Genomic DNA, 26,127 nt, shown 5'->3' on the forward strand with positions numbered 1-26,127 from the left:
AATGCTTGTAGCACACCTTTGTGATAGGAATGCTGAATGTAAGGAAAAAAACTACCACTTCAGAGGGAGGAAGGTGCATGGTATGTAAAGACTTTGTGGGTCACTGCTGGGGTGTGCCCTTACAAAGGGCTAAAAAGGCAGATCTTTAGGTTTCTTTTAATAATTTATGACCTACAAGTGCCCAAAAGGCTTTAAATCATGTCTGTGAATTGCACAAACGTTATCTCTGGAAAGGCCATGCGCTGCGAGTTCAATGCCTGGGCAATTTAAGATCTGATCCAAGACACTGCTCTTTAAAAAGGTGGTTCCTTCAAAGAAAGAAATGGAGTATGCTTTTAATGTTTCTGACTTGGGTCCAGATCAAGGAAGTGGAATTAGATACTTTCTCCATTTGAAGAGCCACCCGAAAGGAGTCACCGGGGCAGTTATGCTATTTAAAACTCAATTAGACAATGTCACAGCAGTTGGTGTAATTGAGAGAAGGGCCCTGTTGAGGTGAAGATGTTGGCCTGAATAACCTTGTTATTTACTACTGTCTTTGCTCCTGTACACAGAGAAGTCTGGTTTACCCATACTTAGACTCTTCCTGGCTCCCCTTAGCTGATGGCAACTGAGATAATCAACAATCTGAAATTAATGACTTTAGAAAGACTGCTTATCATCTGGGTTCAAATCTACTCAGGCAGATGAGGGAGCTAAATCCAGATTTCCCATATGTCCTTGGAGATATATCTCTGCAAGGAGAAAAAGGAAAAAAAAAAAAAAAAGAGAAAGGTTTTCTGGGTAAATAATTCCACTACTGAGATACTGAGAAACTTTCAGCCATTATTCCAGAATGATGATTTAGTCCTTAAACCAGAGAAAAAATTGAGGTCTATATTTAGAAACCCAGCATTTCTACAGACCTACAGATACTGATCTTGCATAAATGTAGAAGTAAATTAACTGAGATATGAAAAAATACATAATGCCTGTCTAAGATCAGGAGGTGGGGAGTCTGGAAATGATTAAATTTGCTTAGGGATCCTAAATATATTAGGTTGAACATCAGTATCTAAAAGTAAACAGGGGCAAGCTAAAAGATGTGGAGTAAAGCTTGAAACTAATTTTCATTCATAGCAATTCATTGTTACCAAACTCTGACTGGTGAGCTCTAAACAGCTAAAAAACCAGGAACAAGTTCCTTAAAGTTGCAGTTGTGAAGTCTCTAAACTGCCTGTTTTCAAATGAGTGCCGAATTCCTCCCTAATCATTTTACTGAAATCAGAGGAATTATATGGGGGCTTCATTCCTCCTTTATATCTCATAGGGAGATGCCATTCATCAGTTTTTGTGGGGAAAATGGCATTTAAAAGCATTAAAGTGGGACCATAAAACTGACATGTTTTCCAGAGGAGGCAAACACAGTGTTAGCGACTTAAAAACCCTCGAACAGCCTTTGGCATTGCAATTACTGCTTCTCCAAATCTCAATACCCTTCTACAGTCAAATTTCAGTGAGAAGAGAAACAAAAGTGGGATGTGAAATGGGAGCAAAGCTACTGCAGGAAAACTTTGTGATGAGGATGGCATGTGGAGCTGGACTTCATGTCAAAGCAGCCACCTTGGGCAAGCCATTTAAATATATTTTGTTCTGAAATGGGAGCAGTTTGATTGGGTTCTTGCTGGGACTAGGTGATGTCTGAATGTAAAAAGAAGCCTTATGATGGTTAGTAGTTCCCTGAACTAGCCCTGAACTAGTGCTAAATGCATCTAATGTGAGTCAAAACAGGATGATGCTGTCATTGAGGCTGATTACTAAGAATATTAGGAAAAGAACATCAGCCATGTTCCAAGCATTCAGCGTTTAGGTATTCTTCCAGTACCTAAAGGGGGCTACAAGAAATAGAGAGGGAGTCTTTTATAAGGGCCTGTAGCGACAGGCCAAGAGGAATCGCTTTAACCTGCCAGAAGGGAGATTGAAATGAGATCTGAGGCAGAAGTTCTTCCCTATGAGGGTGCTGAGGTGCTGGCACAGGGTGCCCAGAGAGGCTGTGGCTGCCCCATCCCTGGCAGTGTTCAATGTCAGGTTGGACAGGGCTTGGAGCAACCCGTTTTAGTGGAAAGTGTCCCTGCCCATGGCAGGGGGTTGGAACTGGATGAGCTTTAAGGTCTCTTCCAACACAAACCAGTCTGTGAGTCTATGATTTGTATGCAGGAGCAGCAGGATGGGCCAGTGTGAGGCTGAGTCTTCCACAGACCATTGACAGAAAACTGTTTAGTTCTTAGAAAAAAAAACCCCAAACCTAAGGAAAGAATAATCAACATCTGATGCCCCTAAATAATGGTAAATACAAGCACATTTTTATTTAATACCCAAAGTCCCCTAAGCATCTGACAAAAACCATACACAACCCTCAACCCCTGACCCCACTACTCCTTTCCAAAAAATACAGCCAGGAATTTCTAACCAGTGGCATAGCCAATTTATATAAACCATACGAAGAGAGCACACATACATGCAAAGGCTAGCTGCAGCCCGGGATCCCAGCAGCAATAAATACTCTACCCACCCAACAAACTGTCATGCTGCATTGTGTGAAGTTTTAGATAGGATATGCCTTTCGCATGACTAATGCAAGAACAATGAAGACAACATATGTTATGATTTAAAATACAGTTCTCCTTCTTTCTAGGGGGGGAAAACAAGTACATTTTGTTGAGCAAAACCTGATCATGTTGTTTGTCCAAGGCTTAACCCTGCAGTCAACTAGGTCTGGTAAAAGCCTTACTAACTTTTATAAATGTTTATAAATGGAAACCAGTGATAGGGGGGTAATAAGGAAAGAGAGTATGAAGTTGCAATATGTACTTATATTCATATTTCAGGTTCTGGACACATGGTTTACTATTTTAGCAGACTTGTGGTGGCTATCTGGGTAGATGCTCTTAGCCCATAGCAAATTCAAACTAATTGAGCCTATTTACTGCTTAGCCTAAGGCTAAACTCTGTTTCTTCCCTTTGCCTCTAACCAAGAGTGTGTTGATAGCTGTTACCATAGCACAGCTGCAATGTGGTAACTTCCCAACCCGCATCAACATCATCATCAGTGGCATGGAGAAGTTGAATTGTGGTCACATGTGCAAGAAGGAAAAGGCAGCAAAACCACCCAGATTAACAGGATTTGCTTGTCACTCAGCAGAGAGCAGACCCATGGGACTCATTGCTTCAGGTTGCCGTGGGTGCCAAATGTCTCCTGGAGAGTCTGGACAAGCACTTGAACGAGAAAATGTACTGAAAGTTGCTTAATGGACAGAAAGGATAACCAGCTCATGACATGCCCGGAGCTATGCATAGTAAGATGCAGAGGACTGTGGAAGGATTATACCCAAAGCCTCCTCTTCTTTGGGCACCCAGTGATGCTGCTGTTGGAAACAGCTGCTCGGCTCAACAGACCCTCATCTGACAGAGTTCTCATCTCCCTGCACTCCAGCCTGTCCACATGACTGAGCCCTAAGTATCAGCTCTGATCTGGTGTGTGCATTTCATTTTGTTTGCATGACCCATCACTGGGGAGCCAAGATGTGACTTGCAGAAAGTGTTCTTTTTGTATACATTTAGCTAGTGATGTATTTGGAAACAAATCTGCAAGTCTGTATTTATTTCTTCCTGCTCTCAGGACATCCAAACTACCCTTGTAACTACAGAGATGCCTGTTTGCTGAGCTAAAACTCTAACATTTTTATAGCCCTTTCTATATCTGCATCTAAACTGAAGATTCAAAGAAGTGTTTTGGCAACTAAAATCAGGTAAAAGCAGCACCCTGACTGCATTCAGCACCGGCTGTGTAACATGATATTACTGAGGTTAAGCAACTAAATTGTCTTTCATTGTGAGAGTGATAAATGGGAGCAAAGTTTGCAGTGGCTGGGAATAAACAGTCATGTTAGGTGGATGAGGTTTTTCCCCATATTTCACAATAGACAGAGGCTACAATAAGATTTCCTTTCTTTTTACTTGTTTGTTTTTTAAGTAAAAACAAGGGGGCAAACTTCCATTGGGAGGGTCTGATCCAGAGGTAGTATCTTCCATTAATGTTGCATGAGATGCAGCCCTCCCCATCTGCCACAACTTGCAGAGGTCAAGAAGATGATGGCCAGGATCTATCCATACTGACATATCACCCCTGCCCAGCCATAAACCAGCTGCCTCACTATAACCAGACAACAACCGGCTATTCCTGCTGCCATTCCTCCCAGTACTTTGATAAATACTACTGCCAAAATTGCCTTGTTAACACTGACCCAAGTGGGTCTGTGAGAGCTATAAAGCTTCACCTCTGGGCTGCAGCAAGGGCCTGCCACTAGCAAGGAAGTCACTGTTAATCTCTTTTAGATGGAGATGGGATGAGATGTCATCACAGCAGTGAGTGATGCATTTGTTGCAAGATGCTGCTTGGTGCCTGAATAATGACACCAATGGCTATGACAGTGGTACCGAGTGCTGCTGTTTGTGAAACCCATCAGGGTGTCCAGCAGCAAGGAAATGTCAGAATCTCTCCCGGCAGGGCAATGCAAGCTCACCGGCTGATATAGTGATTTTAATAAATACAGACACAGATCTTTATTTCTATCTTCTAAAGCTCACTATGTTATGCCAGGCTGCAACACTCCATGTGTTGGTGTTAGGCTGATAGTATTAAATTGCTAAAGAAGTGCCATACCAGCCTGTGAAAAAAGGTATTGCACTAAAAGCACCAGCAAATGGCTTTGCTTTGAAAGAGCTGCCATCTGTACTGCTGCAGTGGCTATAAGCTCAGACAGAAGCTGTGGACCCATTAGAGCAGACACCACACCAGCATGAAGGGAGAAGGTCTCCTCTATAACGGGGTGTGTCTAGGCAGGCAAGCTAGGACACAGGATCCAGGTAAGATCCTTGAGATTACCCAGCCTGCAGCAGAGTGCCCTCAGCCTGCCCCATGTCCACAAAGGAGGTGCTTTGATTGAAAACATTGTCCCGACCTCTCCTGCCTCCCAGGTCACTGCCCTGACCTTTGTTGTCGTGCCAGATCCGTACTTTGCAGAGATCTCCCAGGCTCAGCATGTCCGAGAAGCTGAATTCATCCATCTGGTTCCTTTCAAACTTGTTAGACTTGTTGGACTCCTTCAGAGCCAGGGTCCCACTGTCCCCGTTCTCCCCAAACAGGATCAAGGACACATTGGCATCGGTACCCGCTCCTGGAAGGAGAGAGCAAGGCACATGGTCAGCAGCTCGCCTGCCATATAGAGCTGACACCCAGCCCCCAGATGATGGAAATGGAGACAGCAAAAGCAGGCTGGAAGAGGCTGCACTGCTGGTCAGGTTTATCTGGGCACAGCCAATGAATTTCACTGAATTTGTGCAGGATCCTGCAAGGAGTACACTCCATGGTAACTAACAAGCCAGCCCTTTCAGCCCATCCCTCAAATACAGCTGGAATGCTTCCCCCTTGCATTCAGGGAATGGTGACTATGATGGTTAGCAGCACTAATAGGAAGCAGGAGTATCTGCTCCTGATGGAGCACTGCGTATTGCGTTGCTTTGCAGAGGATGTCAGTGTTGTCACTCCCATTTTTCCAAGGTGGCTTGGGAAGCAAAGTGACTAACCCAGCGACCTATGAAAGAGCATTAAAGAACATATTTTAGTGTTTCTTTCTTCAAAGTGTTAGTACATGTTGTCCTGGGCTTCCCACTGGGCCACAGTCCTTTTTCTACACTGTGGTCCCACAGCCTCCTCCAAGCTGCCCTGTGGCACTCAGGACACTTCAGCTGGAGTCTGTGTTGTACTGCTCTCCTGCATAGCACAGGGCTTTGAAAGCTAAGCGCAGATCATCAGCCAAACCACTACGGCATCCTGTGGCCCACTTTTCCATCCCTATAGGTCTTCCTTCTATATTCTGCTTTCTCAAAATATTTCCCATTCTGCATTTAATGGAAAAAAATCTATTTCTCATTCAATAGTTTCCTCCACCAACTCTTACTTTTTCTATTGTATATATTAGAAAAAGAGTAATTTCAAAGATTATTACCTGATACTGACTTTCGCATGCCCCTTACTGTCCATATTGTGCCACACAGAACAGCTATGCTGTCAATTTCCATAGAATCATAGAATCATAGAATGGTTTAGGTCAGAAAGGACCTTACAGATCATCTAGTTCCAACCCCCTTCCATGCATTTCCTGACTTTTGGAAAGTTTAGGGCCAATCCATCACCTGCAGTAACCTTACAAACATTTTAGCTTAAAGTGCTGCAACACTTTACCTGGCACTATTTATAATTTGACCAAAATTACTGCTTTTTATTTTTTTATGTCATAATTAAAAAAGCAGATTTATAGAAAGAAATTTGATTCCAGGTGCGAAGACACTCATTGCTGGCTCAGAACCAGAGCCCTTAAATTTGGGGACAATAAAAATAAGATCATCAAGCTCAAATCTCTCTTACAAAGAAACTCCGCTTCTGCTGCTGTTGGCTAGGCAGCCCAGCTTCGAAAACTAACTGCCTGCCAAGACATTTCTTAATCAAGAGTATTGTAAATCCACTTTGGCCCACACGGGCCATGTTTCCCACAGCTCCATTCACAACACAATGCAGAGACAAAGTTGGGAGCACTGAAAACTTCCTAAGAAAGCTACCACTTCTTCAGGGTAATTATTTGAATACAGAAATCTGGAAGAAATCACAACTCTTCTTATAGAAGGACTGAAAAAAGAATACTAAAAGGAAAATAAAAAAGGGAAGAAAAAGAGTCATACAGAGAAAAGGTAAAGCAACATGTGGTGTCCATGTGAAAAAACTGCTTATGTTAAATTGGCACTAATTTTCAGCAGTTCCCTGGGAAGGATTTAACAAGGAAAAGAAAGCATCAGGGATTCAGGCAGTCCATTTGCTAGTACCTTTTATGACCCCAAAGCTTGCTGAGGTGAGGAACAAAGCAAACCGAAGTCCATTTCCTTACAAGGAGCAGTCTCACAATTAACGCACGGTCTCAAAAAGCACGGAACCAACTGTTTCCTAGCAAGACCATCCCCGCAAGAAGAAGCTTATGAAGGCCTCATGCTGTGACATTTACCTCACAAGCAATTAGCAGGGGAAGGGAATGAAAAGAACAGAGATTTCTGAATCGATGTACATTTCACCTATCTGGGTGTCCGATTTTTTTCTGTTGTTGTTGTAAATTCCAGGAAACTGTCAGGCACGTTTAGGAACTGTAACAAACTTGACAAATGAAGAGATAAAGGTACCGTGGTTGCACATGCCTTAACCTGCAATGAGTGCAATAGCTCATGGGTCAACACTGGGGTCTGCAGCACTGAACTTCGTCATCGACACCCTGAGCAATGACAGAGTGCATCCTCAGCAGATTTCCAGTTTGGAGGAGTGACTGACATGCTAAATAGCAGAATTCCAACTCAGATGGCCCTTGAGAAATTTGAGGATTGGGCAAGCAGAAATCCCATGAGGTTTGTCAAGGTGAAATATAAAGTTCTGCATCTGAGGTGGAATGAATGCCCCACATGTATGTGCTGGGGAGCTGAGGATGACCCAAAGGTTATAGCAGTAACACTCACGTTCAGGTTGAATCTGGGCTAACAGCAAGTTCCCAGTGGTTAGTGCAAACTGTATATTGGCCTTACATCAGGAGGAGCATGGCCAGCAGCTGAAGTGAAGATCTTACCTCCTTTGCCCAGCACTGAGAAGTCTATGTATGTGGGCAATGCCACCAGTTTGAACTCCTGGGTCATGACAAGACACTGGGGAGGGCTCAGGAGATGGTTGCCAAAATGGCCAGGAGCTGGGGCACACAACCCAGCTGAGAAGAAGCCAAGGAAGATGAGCTGGGGCAGGTGAAAAGGGCCCTTTGACCACATGGAGGGACAGTGATAACAGTGACAGAGTCATGTAGTGTGGAGAGGTCAGACCATACCCCAAGGAGCCACAGCCACAAGTGGCTGGGGAGGTTCAGGTTGGGCATCAGGAAAAAAATGTTTCTTAGGAGAATGGTTCAGGTTTGGATCACGTGCCTGGGGAGGTGGTGGCATCACCATCCCTGGAGATGTCCAAGATTCCAGGCAGAGCTGACTTGACCTAGTCCTGGCAACAGTCCTTTGAGCAGGAAAGTGGATGAAATAACCTCCAGAGGCCCCTTTCAACAAAAGGTCTATGATTTTATTATTCTTACTGAGCAGGTGCATCATTTTTAAACAAACTCCGGGCTTGAGTCACAGCCTTCTGAGACCAAAGAACGTCCTTCTTTTGACTTAAGAGAGGCTTAGATAAGGCACTAGGAACTGACACCAACTGTCCAAAATTATGTAATTTGTAGGCTGTAGCTGAGCTGACAACATACTAATTAACCTTGTAACAGCAAAGATAAAACCCTTCTGCTTCATTAATGCTTGGAAAATGAGAATGGGGTATTTATTCTTTCTCCATGTAATTGCATTACCATGTACATGCCTGCATATAGAATACAGGAAGTTTGTGTAAATTAGAATTAACTAGCAAGGACATTTTTGTGCCACGGAAAGAGACATCAGGTGGTCTGGTTCTATTGCAGCTGTGTCTGTGGGTCATACCTTGAAGAAAATAAGATTATGCTTTACTTCTCTTGTAAGATCAAAAATAGATCAAGATCTTGGTTTTAACCACAGTTGTGTCTGCCATAACAACCTCTTCTCCCCATATCTATGTGTACTCAGAGCTGCCATCTGAGCTACTTCTGGGGGCCTCTGGATTTGACTTTTGAAAGAGAGGAGGTTTGACCACTGAAGGAGAGGAGCCTTCCCCTGGTGCAACGGGTACGTTACATAATCATCCAAGCTGAAGGGCTTCTGGAAAGCCAAACTGTGCCTCAAAGGTTTCTTTGACGAAAAAGTAAAATGAGACTATTGTTGAATATGTGTGTATGATGGGAAAGAAATGGCTGATGCTTTCTAGTTTGCTGCAGGACATTTTTTGCGGGATTCATTTTCCCAAGCTTTAGCCATCTAGCCTAACTTCATTGTGCTGGCTCTGCCTGAATCTAATGAAGAAAGACTGACAGAGACCCTCCAGAGGATGATCCAGACCACTCACTAAGATTTCTCTCCTGGATGAACTGACTAGACAGTCTAGACTAGAAGATAGTAAGACCAGAAGTATGATTTTTTAGAGACTGACAAATATTTGAGATGAATTTTCTTCTTTTTTTTCCACTTTCTTTTTTGTCTCAGTGCCTCTGATGCACTGAAAAGTTGAAAGCTATTGCAGAGAAAAACTCTAAACCTAGAAATAAACACGTCTGATTCTATTCATTGTGGAGCATTGCTGTCCTGAGACAATGTCAGCGTGTCAGGAGACGATACAACATGTTCAAACTAACAGTCAAGGATAAAATGTCTTTGTTCCTGAATTGGTCCAACCAGGAGTATGGGCTACATAATGATCAAAGAGGAGAGATGGTTCATGACTTGTACCCTCTTTAGATAAGCTGGATAAAGTTCAGCATCATGTCAGTGCGCTGTGTGATCTAATCATAAACAGACTCTCTCAAAACTGCTTTTTCCTACTGGTTGTTGCTGCTTTTAATGAAATAAAATGTTTCATCATTAATACCCGTCAACCTTCATTCAATGGGAAGGGCAGATCTGTCTGCTGTTCCTTTCATCTCCTATTCTCCTCTCATTTCTATTTCCATCGCCTTTGTGAGTTAGGGCTGGATTTCACGAAAAGGTCACAAAAAGATCTACCATTACACTAGATGGATTGCCAGATATATAAACAAATCTTCCTCTCTCTCCTTTGTGGTTTTTTATGTATTTCACTACATGTTTTTCAGACAAGCAGCAGGCAGAGCAGACAGATAAAAATGGTGAGGTGGCATGAAGACACTGCCAGGGGATTTTTACATTCTCAGATCAAACCGCACAAGCTGCATAAATTACTGGTAAATCCAGAAAAAAACCCCACCCTATATATATATATATAAATAAAAAGAAAGAGGTAGAGATCAAGAGGTGATTATGTGCATTGGTGTGGCAGAATCCCCTTTAAGTGTCAGCCTTTCAAATAAGGTGTCCACAAGATAATGTCTAGCTTGCCCCATTTTGGCACGTGGGAGCTTACACGTGGTTGCAGCTTTCATTCAGCAGCCCTGACAGAAGTTCTCATGAAAAGAGGCAGTGATCCCAGGAAATGACATAGAAATCCCATTTCTTGGCTCTGGAAGTTCTGCAGCTTGCTTTATGCTGTGTTCCACCTCTTCTATCTGGTGTGCCTTTAGGGATGGTTTTTCTCAGCCTGAGATAAATGATCTTGAAACACTTTGAAAAGGAGGGTGAATTATTGCTCTCTTCTTTAGGCAAAGCAGACAGTACTGACTGAAAACCTGGAGCCCACCAGCTTTGACCACTGCTTTTTCTTTCCATCCTATGTGGATGACCTGACCAAAAAGAAAAAGGGGGCTCCTGACCACTGCAACATGGTCTGGCAATAGCTTCTTTAAGGCATCTTCAGAGGAAGCGCTGAGAAGCCACATCTAGGCCTTATGTCTAAATACTTTATGCCCAGACCTTAGATGAGGCTGAATCCCACAGAGTAACACTGTCATGATGAACAGCCAGCCAAAATGGCAGTGTTCCAGCATACTAGGGCTAAATTATGCTTTTTAAAAACATAATTCCAATTTACAAGCAGGGGATTTTTTTTTTCCATTGCTAAAAATTAAACTTCTTACTAGATAAGTCATAAAATATTCACCATGAACGTACCTCCAATGTCACTGGTTTTAACCTGAAGAGTGTATGTTGTGTCCTCCATCATCTGCTCATCATTTATGACAGCAGGCATCTCACACACAAGACTTCCCTTGGCATTTTTCAGCTTTGACAGCCATTCACCATAGGTGAAGGTGGCCACTTCTTGGTTAGTCAGGTTCTTCAGGATGATCTACGAAGAGGTAAAACGAGGTCAAAAAATTCCAGCTAATCTGTAGCTACCATTTGAATAAGGACAAAGAAAGATCAAACTTATAAAGTATACAGTGTGGTCAAACATGGGTAGAGCTTGGTCATAGCTTCAGAACCCGTACTGAGCTTTTCTGGGAAGACAGGAGCTCTTTCCTATGGACAATATTTACTGTGGTGACTTGTCCTGGGAAATGCTCTTCAAAATATTGGACCTTTTCATGCATGGGGTAAAGCATAGGAAGAAATTTTCTTCTCTGGCATAAATCAGTATGGAATTTACTCCAAAGAAGTAACAGACAGTTATTAAAAACCACACTATCTCTCCTTAGGTACACAGTATCTTGCTTTCACCTGCCTCCTCTGTGCAAACACAGGGCAATTGTTGCAGAGATACGCAAACCAATCCAAGACAAATTAAAGCAATGCACAAGATAAAATTAGGGCAGCAAAAGTTAATGCTTCACACACTCCTCCCCCTGGGGATAGGTGACAGAACAAACAGCATACAACAGATATTAGTCACGCTGTCTAACGTGTCACGGGAAGGAGCTCAGATGCTGTGGTGATAAGAACAGAACAGGAACCTTAGAACAAGTCAGTGAGGTACTCCAACAAACGCCTAAGAAACATCTCACCTTTATGTGTTGTGTTCAGCATGGGCTCAGTACAGCATCAGTCCATTGGGAGAATGGCATTACACTTACCTTACTGGTAGTAAATTCTCGCTAAACTGGGGGAGTTGGAGGTAAGGGAGGAGACAGGGCTGAAAACTACCATCTGTGTTACCATCTAACAGAAACAGAAACCACACCTGAGTGTAGCAGTGCATCAGCGAACAGTGTCTTGCAAGGCATACCTCTGCAAAGGCCATGGAAACATAAGCTCAGACACGTCAGAGAAGTGTGACATGATATTACGGAGAAATGAATCATGAAGTCATATCATAGAATCCCAGACTGGTTTGTGTTGGAAGGTAGCTTAAAGCTCGTCCAGTTCCAAGCCCCTGTCATGGACAGGGGCACCGTCCACTAGAGCAGGTTGCTCCAAGCCTCGTCCAGCCTGGCCTTGAACACTGCCAGGGATGGGGCAGCCACAGCTTCTCTGGGCACCCTGTGCCAGCGCCTCAGCACCCTCACAGGGAAGAGCTTCTGCCTCAGAGCTCATCTCAATCTCCCCTCTGTCAGGTTAAAGCCATTCCCTTTGTCCTGTCCCTACAAGCCCTTGTCCAGAGTCAGTCTCTGGAAGATGTCAAGTTAAAAAGGATACCTGGAGGTGTCTTGTCCCACCTCCTGCTCCGAGCATGGCTAACTGCAAGGCTGTGTCCAGATGGGTTTTGTGAATTTTCAAGGGTTGAGATTCCCTCTGGGTCCCTGTCTCAGGGCTGCACCACTTTCATTGGGAAGACTTTTTTCCTTATATCCAATCAGGATTTTCCTGTTGCAACTTGTGTCCATTGCTTCATGCCTTTTCACTGTTCACCTCTGAGAAGAGATGAGATTGTTGCTCTCTGTAACCTCCCTTTAAGTAGCAGAAGATTGCAATTAGATTCCCCCTCAGCCTTTCTTCTCAAGGCTCAAAAACCCCATTTACCTCAGCCTTTCCTACTATGCCATATGACTTCAGCCCCAGTCTTAGTGACCTCCTGCTGCACTCTCATATTATCAGCCGAAAAAACTTATAAAACTTATCTTGAGATAAAAAGTGCTCAAAATCTGTCCTCAAACTGCATGTGTCCCAGTCCACGGCCTTCCGCTGACCCCAACCAAGCTTTGCAGGAGCCTTTAGCAGTTCAAAAGAAGAACATTGCTCCAGATCATAAAAAAGATATTTTAAAGAAGGCAGTAGGTACACCAAAGCTGAAGCTGTAGCTGTGCTCTTTGTGCATTGTACAGTTTCATGGGTAGGACACTCATATGGGGTTTTCTCTCTGCCTGATGCTAAATGGAGATCTGCTATCCCAGAAGTATAGGGTATTCTGGGTTGCTGAAGCTGTCCCACTTTTTTAAAAAGCTGCTTATTCACAGCAGGAGATACTACAACTTTGTGGTCAAAAAGTTGCTCTATGAATCAAGAGACACTGAATCGAATCTTTGCTTTGAGCCAAGCAGAAATTAGGTCTCCACCACCCCAGCTGGTGCCTTGTCTGCTGGGACACAGACCAGAAGGAAGTCTCCTCTATCAAGGATCACAGAATCATAGAATAGTTAGGGTTGGAAAGGACCTTAAGATCATCTAGTTCCAACCCCTGTCATGGGCAGGGACACCTTCCACTAGATCAGGTTGCTCCAAGCCCCTGTGCCAGCGCCTCACCACCCTCACAGGGAAGAACTTCTTCCTTATATCTAACCTGAATTTCTCCTGTGTAAATTTGAACCCATTACCCCTTGGGTGTGTGAATGATGTCTACATCCTCTTAGTAGTCCAACCTAGGAACTTTTCGTTGGCTAAAATTTGCAAATTTCAATAGCGAATAAGGTCAGGTTGACCAAAAATGCTTTTTTTCCCTGTTGGCGCATAAACTCTGTGTTGGGAAAGGTTCAGCCAGCTCTACCTCTGGCCTGCTCAGGATTGACAGCAGCACTGTTAGCAGCTGAATGTCCTGAGCAAAGCTTGCAGGGAAATGTCAGGGAAGCAGTGGGGGGTAGAAGCAGATTAGAGTTGCCAGCTGGAGTGCTCTCACAGACAAATAACCAGCCCATGCCCAGCACTCCAGATGCTGTCTGGGAAAAACCGTCTGGCTACTAAAACTGCTGGAGCAAAATGCCCTCTCTTTCCATTCCCAGACCCTGAGCAGGATGAGTGATTTCATCCGTATGCAGCTTCGCGTAAGCAGTTAGCCCAGGCAGAGCAAGCAGCCTCTGCTATCTCATTCTAGGATGCTGCTCTGGGGAGGAGCAGACAGGAGAAAGAGATTCATTTTTATGAGCATCATTTGCTCAAGGGAGATCACAGCAAGGAATGTGGAGGTAGCAGGAAGCCTGTGCAGTCTGATTGCTCAGTCACAGCGTGGGTATGTTGCCTACCTTACCTAGAATGAACTGCCTAAACACTCTGCATGAAGACCGAGCTCATCGTCAGCCCTCCCTAAGGTCTGTGCTTGGAGATGGGTATCACCAGGGAAGCACCACAGCATATCCCACCGAAGCTGGGGGTAGGTAAACAGCCATTCAAGGCATCTCTCCGCCTCACAAATCTCTCTGCTGAATAGAGAGGCCTAAATAAACTGTTACAAGAGGTGAAATAACTCTGGCAGAGTTCTGAAAACTGGTAGAAGACGACAATTTTTTAGAGAGTCCAGAGAAGGCCACAGAGATGCTGCGAGGGCTGGAGCAGCTCTGCTCTGGAGCCAGGCTGAGAGAGCTGGGTTGCTTCAGCCTGGCGAAGAGAAGGCTCCTGAAGGGGAGACCTTAGAGCAGCTTCCAGTGCCTAAAGGGGTTACAAGAAACCTGGAGAGGGGCTTTGGACAAAGGCTTGTAGGGACAGAACAAGGGAGAATGGCTTTAACCTGCCAGAGGGGAGATTGAGATGAGCTCTTAGGCAGAAGTTCTTCCCTGTGAGGGTGCTGAGGTGGTGGCACAGGGTGCCCAGAGAAGCTGTGGCTGCCCCATCCCTGGCAGTGTTCAAGGCCAGGTTGGACACTGCTTGGAGCAACCTGGTCTAGCGGAAGGTGTCTTCCTTCCACCTCTAGTGGAAGGTGTCCCTGCCCATGGCAGGGGGCTGGAACTGGATGAGCTTTAAGGTCTCTTCAACCCAAACCATTCTACGATTCTATGATTAAAGATGAATGTAACTTTTTCAATGATTAAACTTGCACAAAATTAATCTCATCCTACAAGGAAACGTTTGTGGGAGGCACACACAGAGGATGATGCAGGATTTTCATTTTGTTACGGTCAAGTAAGTCATCTCAGGGAGATGAGCCGAGACTGTTTTTATTTTCTGTCTGTTTCCCTCTGGAAAATTAGCCACCATTTGGAAATGAGAGGTCTACTTTACATTGCATCTAAACTATTTTTCAAGATACCTGGAACTTGCTGTGGACATCCTGCGTGCTTTTAAACTCAAACTCTATCAGTAATTATGCATTTTAACTGTGCTGTAGAACACCTACAAACAATGAAAAGAAAGCAGGAACAGTGTGTATGAATAAAATGTTGATAATTTGCTTTGTAGCTGATCAAATGTCATAGCTGAAAGGAACTTTAAAACAGCAACTTGAAATTAATTGTGCGCTGTATGCTGTAACTGAAAGGTTTGACATATCTGATCATTTGATTTACCTCTACTCAGCTTTCCACCAGCTGCAGGGACGCACACCCCATTAACACCAAAATACCTAGGTCCCGGAATTCGTCTTTAAAGACTCATCCGCAGGTTTTTATGGTTCTGTTGCATGTCATTAATCTTTCCTTAAAAAGAAGATCTTCTGACTGTAAAACAAAAAGACTTTGCTCTGTTGCAAAGAATAACAGTAAGCTTCAGCTATATAATGATTTGTCTCAAATTCTCTTGATCTCCTTTATTATAAAGGAAAAAGAACTGAATAAAGACTGAGTCCAACATTGAGGATTATTTGTGACGTTTGAATGCAATGCAATTAGTGCTTCATTAAGGCAGCTTCTTATCTGCCTGGCTTTGACAGCACAAAGTAACATTAAAATTCCAAGAGAAGCAACCCTGCAGAACTGAACAGTCTCACAATTCCTGTTATTTCACTCAGACAGCTTTCATCCCTTCTTACTGCTGGCTTTTCAACTGTGTATCTAAGATGCTGGGCAGCAGGTGAAATCATCATGTGGACTGAGGAACCGGCTATCCCAGGAAGAGGTTTCCATAGCATTCATTTAGATAAGTTTCCTAATTAGAAGTCACAACGGTTTTTTACTAAGAGGGTGGTGAGGTGCTGGCACAGGTTGCCCAGAGAAGCTGTGGCTGCCCCATCCCTGGCACTGTTCAAGGCCAGGTTGGACAGGGATTAGAGCAACCTGGTGTAGTGGAAGGTGTCCCTGCAGGTGGCAGGGGGTTGGAATGGCATGAGCTTTAAGGTCCCTTCCAACCCAAACCAGTCTGTGGTTCTATAACTCTATGATTCTATTCTCTGATTTTTCAGAACAAAGAGCAGTGTCACGGTAGCTTGATTTGGAAAAACACACAATTCAGCATTAGGTCAGAGGAAAATATTCAAACTCTATGTCTCTCCCAGCAGTGGTGAGATCAGAATGTGTTGCTTGGCTTTGGAGAGTTTTCGTCATGTCTGCGCATAGCAATAATCAATAAAATTCATTCTGGCCCAGCACATCACTAATCAAATTTTGTTCCCTCTAGAGATTAGTTATCAGCATTTAAAACTTATTGCCACTATTGGTGCAGTTTGAATCTTTGGCGCTATGTTCATTACTTTGCAGAGATTCTGAATGAAATTTCAATGTATTTTATCTAGACAGAAAAAAAGTGATGACGACTTCCCTGCTTGTGCATTGAATCTTTTGCCTGTGTACAGTATCATTTATTCATGCATTTTAATTTGTATTTATGCATTTCTATTTCTGGTAAACTAAAAGCAGCATAAATTATGACCAGCAATAGTTTACGAAAAGACCAAAGACAATTAAAAAGATCATTTATTGTTGTTTTAATAGAACAAGAAAACTGAGAATATCCTATAGATAAATGGAGCAACAAATGGTTAATTACGGGGTTGATGGCTTAATCTAGCTTCTCATTTCACTGTGCTAGTTAGCACTAACTGTGAACCATCTGTCTGAGAGTTTAGCACTACCCCCACAAGTATTTCATTATGCAGTTTTAATATGCACTTTTGACAGAAATGGAAATGGGCTCAGATCAGTTTTCATGTCACACCAGGCTACGTAAGTTTTCAAGGATGGAATACAAATTGGAGAACACAAATCCTTCCTCCCCTCTTCCAGAGCACTCCTGTCTTCTCTCTCTGCCTGGGAATGTAAATGCTACGTTCGCCTTTGCAGGGAAGGTAGGAAAGAAAACTAATGAATAAAGTTGTCTATGTATCACTGGGGTTAGAAGATGCTCCATGCTCTCTTTCCTGAAGAAAAATAGAAACCATGGGTACAATTTTCAAAACCTCCTAAAATTCGGGTGCTTGGCCTGCCTGTTGCTTCTGTAGAGCTATAAGAGAGTTATAAGCCCATCTGACAAGACCAAATGAGAACTCTTTCTTGCCCACTGCCTTGGGAAAGCCTTGCTTTGGGTGAGACAGTCCATCAGGCTCAAGTGTCGGAAGACTGGGCAGAACTGGCAATGGGAAGATGCTACCTGCCACTAAAGATGCTGCCATCCCTTGCTTTTGAGGTACTGCCAATTCATGACTGCAAGATCTGGAACGTCTCTGGATGAATAAGCTTTATTTGATTTCATTTTCTAGGAATATGATTTATAAAACTCGTGGGAAAGTTTTGGGGGCTGACAAAGGGAGTTTGACCAAAATGACTGAATCAAATCAGAGAACAGATTGATTTATTCCTGAGGCACAGAGAGAAAAATTGTGTCTGTGGCATCTATTCAGAAGATATATGCTGGAGGTCTGATGCTTTGGAAAGCTGTACAAGAGTCGCTGATAAAAAACTTAGAAGTGGCAATGTTCATGTGAAAAACGTACTACATGACAGGAATGCTTTTTAGCCCATGCTAATGGAGGTGAAAAACAGTTCATCACTTCACTGGAAACTGGTGACTACCTTTTAGAAACACATTATTTATGGGGAAAAGAAGGACAACTTCAGACTAGCCAAAAAGGATAAAGGGCCCAATAAAAAAAACATGCACTAGTCTTTCTGAACATGGGTTAAGCTATTGAGTCTTAACCTATTCTTGTAAAAAGTCAAGACATCCCCAAATATAAGTGATCTTTACAAGGAGATGGTGGTTTGGTAAAGAAGATAAAAGCAAGCACTGTGCAAGATAGGACACTAGAGAAAAATACAGTCAACAGAAATGGTGGGAGTCATTTTGAATGCTCTATTCAAAACGAAGGAAGAAAATGACAACTTACTCCTATCAACAAGAAAAGAAAGAAATCTGCCTGTGTGCAAGAGGGAGAAAGGAAGGGGAGAGGTGGGATGTTTCACCTCAAGGATGGATTTCTTGGAAATGTCCCATCAATTGCAGGCCCATGATAGCTGTCCCTGCCTGGCAGAGGGCCATCCACTCTCCCACGAGGGCAGAGCATGGCAGGGGTCTGCAGGAGCTGAGGGTATATCCCAGGGATCATACAATATTGCAGGTGCCCTGGTGGCAGGCCAAAGCTCTTTTGCAGGGAGGAAGAGTGAGATCTAACAGCAGAGACTGTGGCAAAGCTTCACAGCACCACTTTTGCCCTTGGTCTCTTCTTTTTTGACTCAACTCCTTCAGGAAAAACCCATAAGAAACCAAATGCTGGAAATGAATAAAAGTGAGTCACTCGCTGCCTTTCTCCTCTTTCTCAAGGGCTCAAAGGCTTCAACACAAGCAGGCTGCAAAGCGAAGCGTGATGTGAAGTGCATTACCCTTTCCAGGTACCAGTGCGGGCGAGTCCCCTTCCCGTCCGTCCGGATCCTCATCTTTCTGAGGGGTGCGATGTCGGCAATCTCCATAATGAAGCTGTCTTCTTGGCCTCGCTCAAACCTGGGAGGATTGAAAGGATTGAGGAAGTTTCCTGCTGCTTTACAGCATCGTCGCATCTCTATCCATTGTCCATGGTGCAATTCACACCTTGCCAACAGCCTCAAATTAAAAGTTTATGAGTGCACTTTATTGCACTTGAGCTTTCCTGTCCTGCAATCATCAGCTACTCTGTTTTTGGCAAGACTGCCTCAGTGCAGATTTGACAGGGATTCCTCCTCCCCTGGAAAATCAAGCCGATACAAGGCACCTGGAGTCATTCCAGGCAGCCTGTAGCAGACATTATCACTCTGTTTGTACTCAGAACAATAGAGACTCACAGTCAGGTTTCTGCACATCGCCTTCCTCCTGGCATCTGTCCATGTCCTTAGCCCATCCCAACTAGAAGGCAAAGCAACTTTGCTTAATCTTCTTTTGCTAAGATGCAGCACATACATAACTTTGCATTCACCGTGGAGACAGACAGTTGCTGCAGCTCAGCTAAATACAGCAACCTCATTGCAAGTCAGAGCCCAGCGCCTAAGTTTAGTAAGCTCAGGCAAACTGTCCAAAACCGACTCCTTTGGCTCCAAAACCGGAGCCAAAACCAACTGTCCTGCACTCCCCTCGTGAATTTGGGGAATTAGGATTTGCAAACTAGCTCCATCTTCATTAACAACCAGGGTGGGTTTGTGTACATTGCATGAAAGATCTTACCCTATGCTTGGCTGCTGTATATAGGCACAAGGATGTGTAGGAATTGCTCATCCATAGCAATCAGCAGAAAGTAAGAAAAGGGGAAAAATAGCTAACATATGCTTCCTGAAGAAGATATTACACTGGCTAGGATCGCAGCCACTTTACCTCCCTCTTAGCATCAACGGTGTTAGCAAGAAAGCCTTGCTCCAGTGAAAGTGCTGCCTCAGGCTCAATATTCTCTGTTCAGAGCAAGTGTGTCTTCTAGGTTTTCCCCCAAAACCACTTTTCTAGACCTGCTGTGGGCTTGGAGATGGAAATAGAACCCTTGCTAAGTGGAAGGCAGCCAAATCCTGGGGGTCTACCAAGCAGCACCATGGCCACTCTGCAGGTGAGGTTCCTCCTTCGAGCAAAATTCTCCTTGTGAGTATGTTACCTGTGTCTGCTAAGAGGTTTGGAGAGAGCTCTGCAAACTGTGGGCATTACCATAGCATAGACAAACCATAATGATGATACCTCATTCCTGGCAATGCGCTCAGCCTCCTATAGCTATGCAGTGCCAGGATATGCAGGAAAAAACCACTTATTTACCAACCTCTGCTCACATTACACCCTACAGCATGAATGTGATTATCCTCACACCATTATCTAAGCCTGCATAGCTGCAGATGTTAGCACTAGGGATTGGCTCCAGACTCTCAGTTTTCATCCAGGCATTGCTTTCCCTGCGCTCCTAGAGGCACTTGGATGGTGTGTTTTGGTCCCAGTCCATTTCCAGTTATTAAGGGTTATACGCTTGCTCTTTGAAAAACTCCCCTCTCTCTCTATTTGTCTTTCTGTGGTACTAGATACCAAGACAGCCTGTCTCAGTGTGAGAAAGAGAATGTGCTTTTGTGCCTGGACTGGGTTAATTTCCACATCTATTTAAGAAATAGGTGTGACTCTTCCAGCCTGAATTATCTCATGCTCCTATGATCATTTTTCATTACAATCACTATTACCTACAAAGCTTCATAGAAGTCTCTCACTCTGATCTCTTTCAGGCTGAGCAACTCTAAACTAAGCAGTCTGTTAGCAAAACAAACCATTATTTATCTTCAGTAAATGGCCTGTTTACAGTATGAAAGGCTGATACTCACCTGCTACTTCCCAGAAGTCATTGTACTAAAGGGAAGCAATTGCTAAAGTGACAAACTGGGTGACCCAAGAGCTCTTTTCTATCTCTAATTTATATAAACATGAACATAAGCCTGAAAAAAATTTGAGAAAGGAAGAAGTACCAGACAAGCTGACTGCTGCTATTCCTTTTCCAGGACACAGAAGCATTTATCTGAGGGATTTCATTAAGCTTTTCTACCCATGCCTGCACTTAGAAATATGTCTATTGCCCAGAGGTCTTGGCAACAACAGTAATGTACCTAAAATTGCCTTAAATCTGCAGCAGGTTAGACAGACGATTCTTCGTAATGCACTAAGCTGCTGTGAGTGAATTGGCACTGAATGGCCCCAATAAAGATGAAGTGCTTTTTACCATTTGGTTGCAGTGGCTCTCACCCATCCTTTATTGCTCACACAAAGGCTGGAGACATTTCCATGTGAAATGTCTCCAGGGGAAGCCTGTGTTGTTAACAGCTGGATGAAGACTGGTGGGAGCAGTGTGGAAACAGGCGTTATGTGTATCCCGGGACATGCATGTCCTCTGCACAGGGTGCTAGTGTATAGCTGCAGGTATGATACAGAGCACCTCCAGTTAGCAGAGATGTGCCAGTACATCCTCAAAGAATAGCACAGCATCCTGAGATATTAAGATATTAACAGCTGTGGTTTACATATCCTCCTTTTTCATGCAGTCCCAGTGAGTTTCCAATACCTTTTGCAGAACTTCCACTGGCAGAAAACAACACAAGCAATTAATAACATACAAACTGCATGGCTCTCCTTTACTGCATTTTCACATCCTTATATCAGAGATTGTCCATCCCACCCATATAGACAAACATGATAGGTTTTGATAGGCCATAACTTAGGGATGTCAATTGCCTAGCAAGGTGGATCAAAACTGCAATCCCTCTTTTGAGGGGATGGAGATGCCTTAGTCCCTTTTATAGATTTTTGGTTGACCTACCCTGATGTGAAGTCAGCTTTATTTTTAAGTACAAACAACTGTGGTCCATTTTCCCTTCTATTAGAATTGAATGTTGGGCTTAAAATAGTGGAAAACAGACCAGTTTGGGATAGCCTGGGATGTTGAAAGGGGGATGTCACCAACGGCCAGACACATTGGTAACTCAGGTTCATTGCCCCACAGGTTGGATGTCTCTCTGTAATGCAGAGCAGAGCCAAGAGCTCTGGCTTTCTGCTATGACAGCTGCAAGTAAAACATGCCCTGAGCAAGCAACTCTGTGCAGGAAGCCTTATCTTCAATTACTCAGCCCACATGTGATACATGAAGCTGCATCGCCAGGAAGCTGGTGAAGAGTCCAGCATCACCTCAGCAAGCTGAGCTCAAACCCTGTGGCCAAATACTCCAGCGCTCCTGACACCCTGTACATGCTTTGCTGAATAAGATCAGAAGTAGCCAGTTAATTAAATTTAAGCCTGATGAAGCCTGTCTTTAAAAGATTTTTAGTGCCATGTTCATTCTTGAGCATGCCAAAGCTTTCTGTAGCAAGAGAAGTGCTAGAAAGGAACAGGAAAGCATCAGGAAATGGATTTGTTGCATGTGGCGGTTTTTTGGCTTACAGAAGTGCTGGCATCAGACCAGGGGTACAGTGTTTGTTAGCTGTTTCTGCTGAAGAAAACATGAGATTTCACCGTTTCACTAAAATCAGAGCACCCAGTGCAGTGCTCTGGGCAGCTCACAGCCCATTTCCATGTCTCCGCACCACATGGACACATCTGGGCAGATGCCCACATTGCAGAAATTGCAACTGTGGTTTCATGCAATGTCCACAGTTCCTCTTGGAGCTGATGCAGAACTTCACAATTCATGTTTTTGTTCACCACAATGCTTATCTCTAAAGCCATTGAGGAACAGGTTAAACAACACTTCTACGAATGACAAAGGATGGCTTCCCTGCCTACCTGGTTTTCTCTGCTCTGCTAACTACATTACAAGATCATTTGCAAGAGGCCCAGTTCTGAATCTACAAAGTCAAAGGGAGTTTATCTTTGTGTTTCAGTGGGAGCACCATCAAAACCCTAAGTGCTCTTTGCCTTGACACTGAACCATTATCACTCCCCCTCTAACCAACAAAACTTATGAAATTACTGCACCTGTCTCCATTTTTCTCCAGTGGCATCTCCTCGGTGTTCCCATTGGATCCAAACACAGTCATGAAAATGCTGGCATCAGTACCACCGCCTTCAACGTCTCCAGTCACAACTGTGACTTCGTAGAGGACCTGGTGAGGATGTGAAACAATCAGAATGTCTCATTTGAACAGCTGTCTTTAAGCCACACAAAAGTCTGGGCAAAAGGTGAGATAGGCTTTGCAGGAGATCTCCTTCATTGCCAGAAATGGTTACAACACAGCTACTTGTCTTCTCTCCATACCATGGCTCTCAGGAGCAAAGTTAGAGACTGAAACTTGCTACAGGATCTTCCTCTTTGCACCATCTATGACTTTCTCTGCAGATTTTTCTCAGCCTGGATAGACTCAGAAAGAGACACATTCATTTTATCAATGACATTCTTGTGGAGCAATGAAGACCTGGTAAACTGATTCTTCGCGGGAGTCACAACCCTCATGTCAATGGGTGGATCTGCTGCTGGCATCTCCTCCCGGCTACCTTCCAGCACTCCAGACCTCTGCACCGCACCAAACTCTTGCCATTTTTAAAAACAGCTCCCAAAGTTACAGTTGTTTATTTCCCCTGATTGCAAAATATTTTCCCCCAGTGTTTGGGTCCATCTGGACACATTTAGTCCAACATCACTAATAGGTTTGAAGTCTGTACATCTGAACACAGTCTAAAGCAAAAAAAAATCACTGTTTCCCAGTGGGATGCACACTGCAGCCTTGAACACAGGGTGTTCCCAGATCTTGTACACTGAAGGTACACCAATTTGTGAAAGATGCTTTACATCATTTTCACCTTATTAGCTTAACTTTGTTCATTTCTCCTGACATGTGAATAGTAAGATTCAGAATAAAATATTTCAGCAGCGTGCAAGTCCCAGTGGCTGTCAGTGGCATTAAGAGTGTTAGGCCACTTAGATGCTTTCAAGATTGCACCTATGGTAACAAGACCTCTGGATTCAAGAGGTGGAAGAACATCAAGAAACTGCCCCAGCAAAACGTCTCAAATAGTGCAAGTTTTATTAGCCTGAATTGTGATTGCCACATAAACAGTGTAAAGGAATAACATCATAGAAAAATTATTTTTTAAGTTTTTTCAATCCTGAGTAACCTGTCCATCGTATATTCATCCTTACACATATTTTAATTAATAGAAAAACATCATATTTGCTATAGGTAGGAGAAGAAAAACTCTTTTACCAAAGCATTAAGGGTTTTTAATGACTGTGGTGGACATTGACTAGTTTCTTTATGTATGGGAAGGCAAATATTAAATTTAAAGCACAAAGAAGGAATAGCAAGCCAAGAAGAAAATTAAATTCAAATGGGTATGTATGGCTGTGCAAGGGTCAAGCAAAAGCAAAACAGAAAAGCATTAACTTTCCCAAAGATGTTGAACATATTAGTCTTCTTTGAACAATAATAAAAAGAATAATCTAACTCAGTTTCTAACTACAGCTATTTACGAGGGAAGAGTCCCAAATTCCCTCAACCAGGAGACTGATCAGAAAGTCAAATGCACACTTCTGATTTCATATCTCAAGCATCTCCCCTGATTTCCTTCAAACCTTTCAGCAAGTTTCTGGCCCAACATCATAGAAAAAATTTAGTTAGATGTGTCTACTTTTGGCATGCTTATGAAAATAAATATTCAGGATCAAGCTTTCAAAGGAAGACTGAACATAAGTCTTCATTAACACCCACTTCAATCTACAGGCAAGTCATCAGCTCACCGATAGCAGTTTGGAAACCTTATCCAGGAAGTTAAACGACTGATGGCAAGTTTTTAGAAGATTAGGTTTTAACCTTGGTATTCAGTCTAAGTGAGGGATTTTTTTTCCCTCTTAGGTCAACTCCAACATTGAAGCCTGCACTGAGTTGTTGAATCCTTCAGAGGTGCTAAAAATGTTATCACATTTTCATGCGTCTGGGGAACAAGACAGATTTCAGGAGAGTATCTCTAGCTTGGGAATCAAGAGCAGCGTAAAGAAAAATAATGTACTATGAAAGTGTAACCTTACTGTAAATAGAAACACAGCTATAGAGGTTTTAAATTGCCATACAGGTATTAAACACAGTATTATTGTCCCATTCATCTAGACTGTTATTTCAGCTATAAATCTTACATCCAAAATCAGCGTAGCTCAGCTTTCCTATTTGCACTTGGTTGAAATATGGCTTGGCACACATTACTTCAAATTTCATATATATGGATGAAATGACTGTATAGGGTTTGGGGTTTTTCCCCTTGCTTATTCAACTTTAATTAGTTATTAATTTCAAACATAAAGATTACAAATATCTCTGTGTTTCAACATTTCCAATTATTCTTACTTTCTAACCGAATTCAGTTTCCCTATCCTGTCTAGAAAAGCATCTCCAGCAGTGTTCAAGGCCACGTTAGACAGAGCCTTGGGTGACATGGTCTACTGTGGGGCATGCCTGCCCATGGCAGGGGGGTTGAAACTAGATGATCTTAAGGTCCTTTCCAACCCAAACTATTCTACGATTCTATGTAGCCACGCTGTACAGAGGCTAAAACATCTCTGCTACTCTAATCTGACGAGTTGGAAGATTGTCCTCAAACAAAACATGATGGAGTTAGATTGCACGAAGGTGTTTATGTTGCAGCTGCTCCCACTCCATAGGTATGAGGTGACAAGGTGGGTGCTCGAAGTGCAGTGACAAAATGAGAACACGCTGCTGATCTGTGTCCTACCTCTTCTGCCCTACCCTGCCCTTCTGTCTATAACATGGTTGCATTCAGTGTTACTAATCAGTGCTCTAGGAGGTAATGATGCTAAATCACTCCTAAAGATTTTGCTGAAGAAATGACAAACAAAACCTCTGTAAATAAAAGGCTCAAACCACACGCATATATCACAACCTACATCAGCACAGGTCCATGCAACAGCCAAAGATGAGCCTAGAGCCTACCTTGACGCCAGTGTTAACGCAGTCTGCATCCAGAATGTTGAGGATTCTTGAGGTGAGCCCATCGCCTTTGTCCCTGGCCAGCCAGCACTTACAGACAAAGTTATACATGACGCCTTTGGTGGGCACGACGATGTTAAGCTCTTCCACCAGCCAGCAGCTCTCAGGGGTAGCGCCATCGTGCCCCACCTGAGAGAGTCAGTGAGAAAGCATCTGCTTGTTAAAGGGGATTTCTTGGGAAGAAAGACCCTGACTGGATGTTTCAACCAGAGATGAAGGACTAAGAGTGTTGACTACACACACCATCATACAAACCATTTCCAGAGTGGAATGCAGGGAGCCGTGAAATAGTTCATGCCATTGGTGCCCAACAGGTGAGGCATCAGTGGACATAGCAGCTGATTTGGACAAGGAAGCTCAGGTCAAGGGCTGTTGAGCATGAGGGAAGGCAGGACACTGCCAGTCCCATAATTAAGAAAGGTAGACTGGATTGACCTACATGAAAACATTTCCAGTCTAATACTGCTCTGCTCCTTCTCCAGTGACCTCTACCTGCTAATTTGCTGATCTCTGCAGGCCAATTTCTCCATCTTTCTAACCCCTTCCA

The 26,127-nt window shown here is 43.4% G+C and overlaps 1 protein-coding gene across 6 annotated transcripts in view; it reads right to left on the reverse strand.

Annotated features, from left to right (window-relative positions):
* Nucleotides 1–26,127, reverse strand: part of LOXHD1 (lipoxygenase homology domains 1) — a 90,820-nt gene that overhangs the window by 13,682 nt on the left and 51,011 nt on the right. For all 6 annotated transcript variants that reach the window (XM_030470265.1, XM_030470261.1, XM_030470260.1 and 3 more), the window contains 5 exons: nt 25,524–25,709; nt 22,561–22,688; nt 18,495–18,612; nt 10,774–10,951; nt 5,031–5,216 (listed from right to left, as the gene is read on the reverse strand). In XM_030470265.1, coding sequence (XP_030326125.1) covers nt 5,031–5,216; nt 10,774–10,951; nt 18,495–18,612; nt 22,561–22,688; nt 25,524–25,709 — 796 coding nt within the window. The remainder of the gene's footprint in view (nt 1–5,030; nt 5,217–10,773; nt 10,952–18,494; nt 18,613–22,560; nt 22,689–25,523; nt 25,710–26,127) is intronic.

This window comes from Strigops habroptila, chromosome Z, assembly GCF_004027225.2.
Source record: "Strigops habroptila isolate Jane chromosome Z, bStrHab1.2.pri, whole genome shotgun sequence".
Classification (NCBI taxonomy): Eukaryota; Metazoa; Chordata; class Aves; order Psittaciformes; family Psittacidae; genus Strigops; species Strigops habroptila.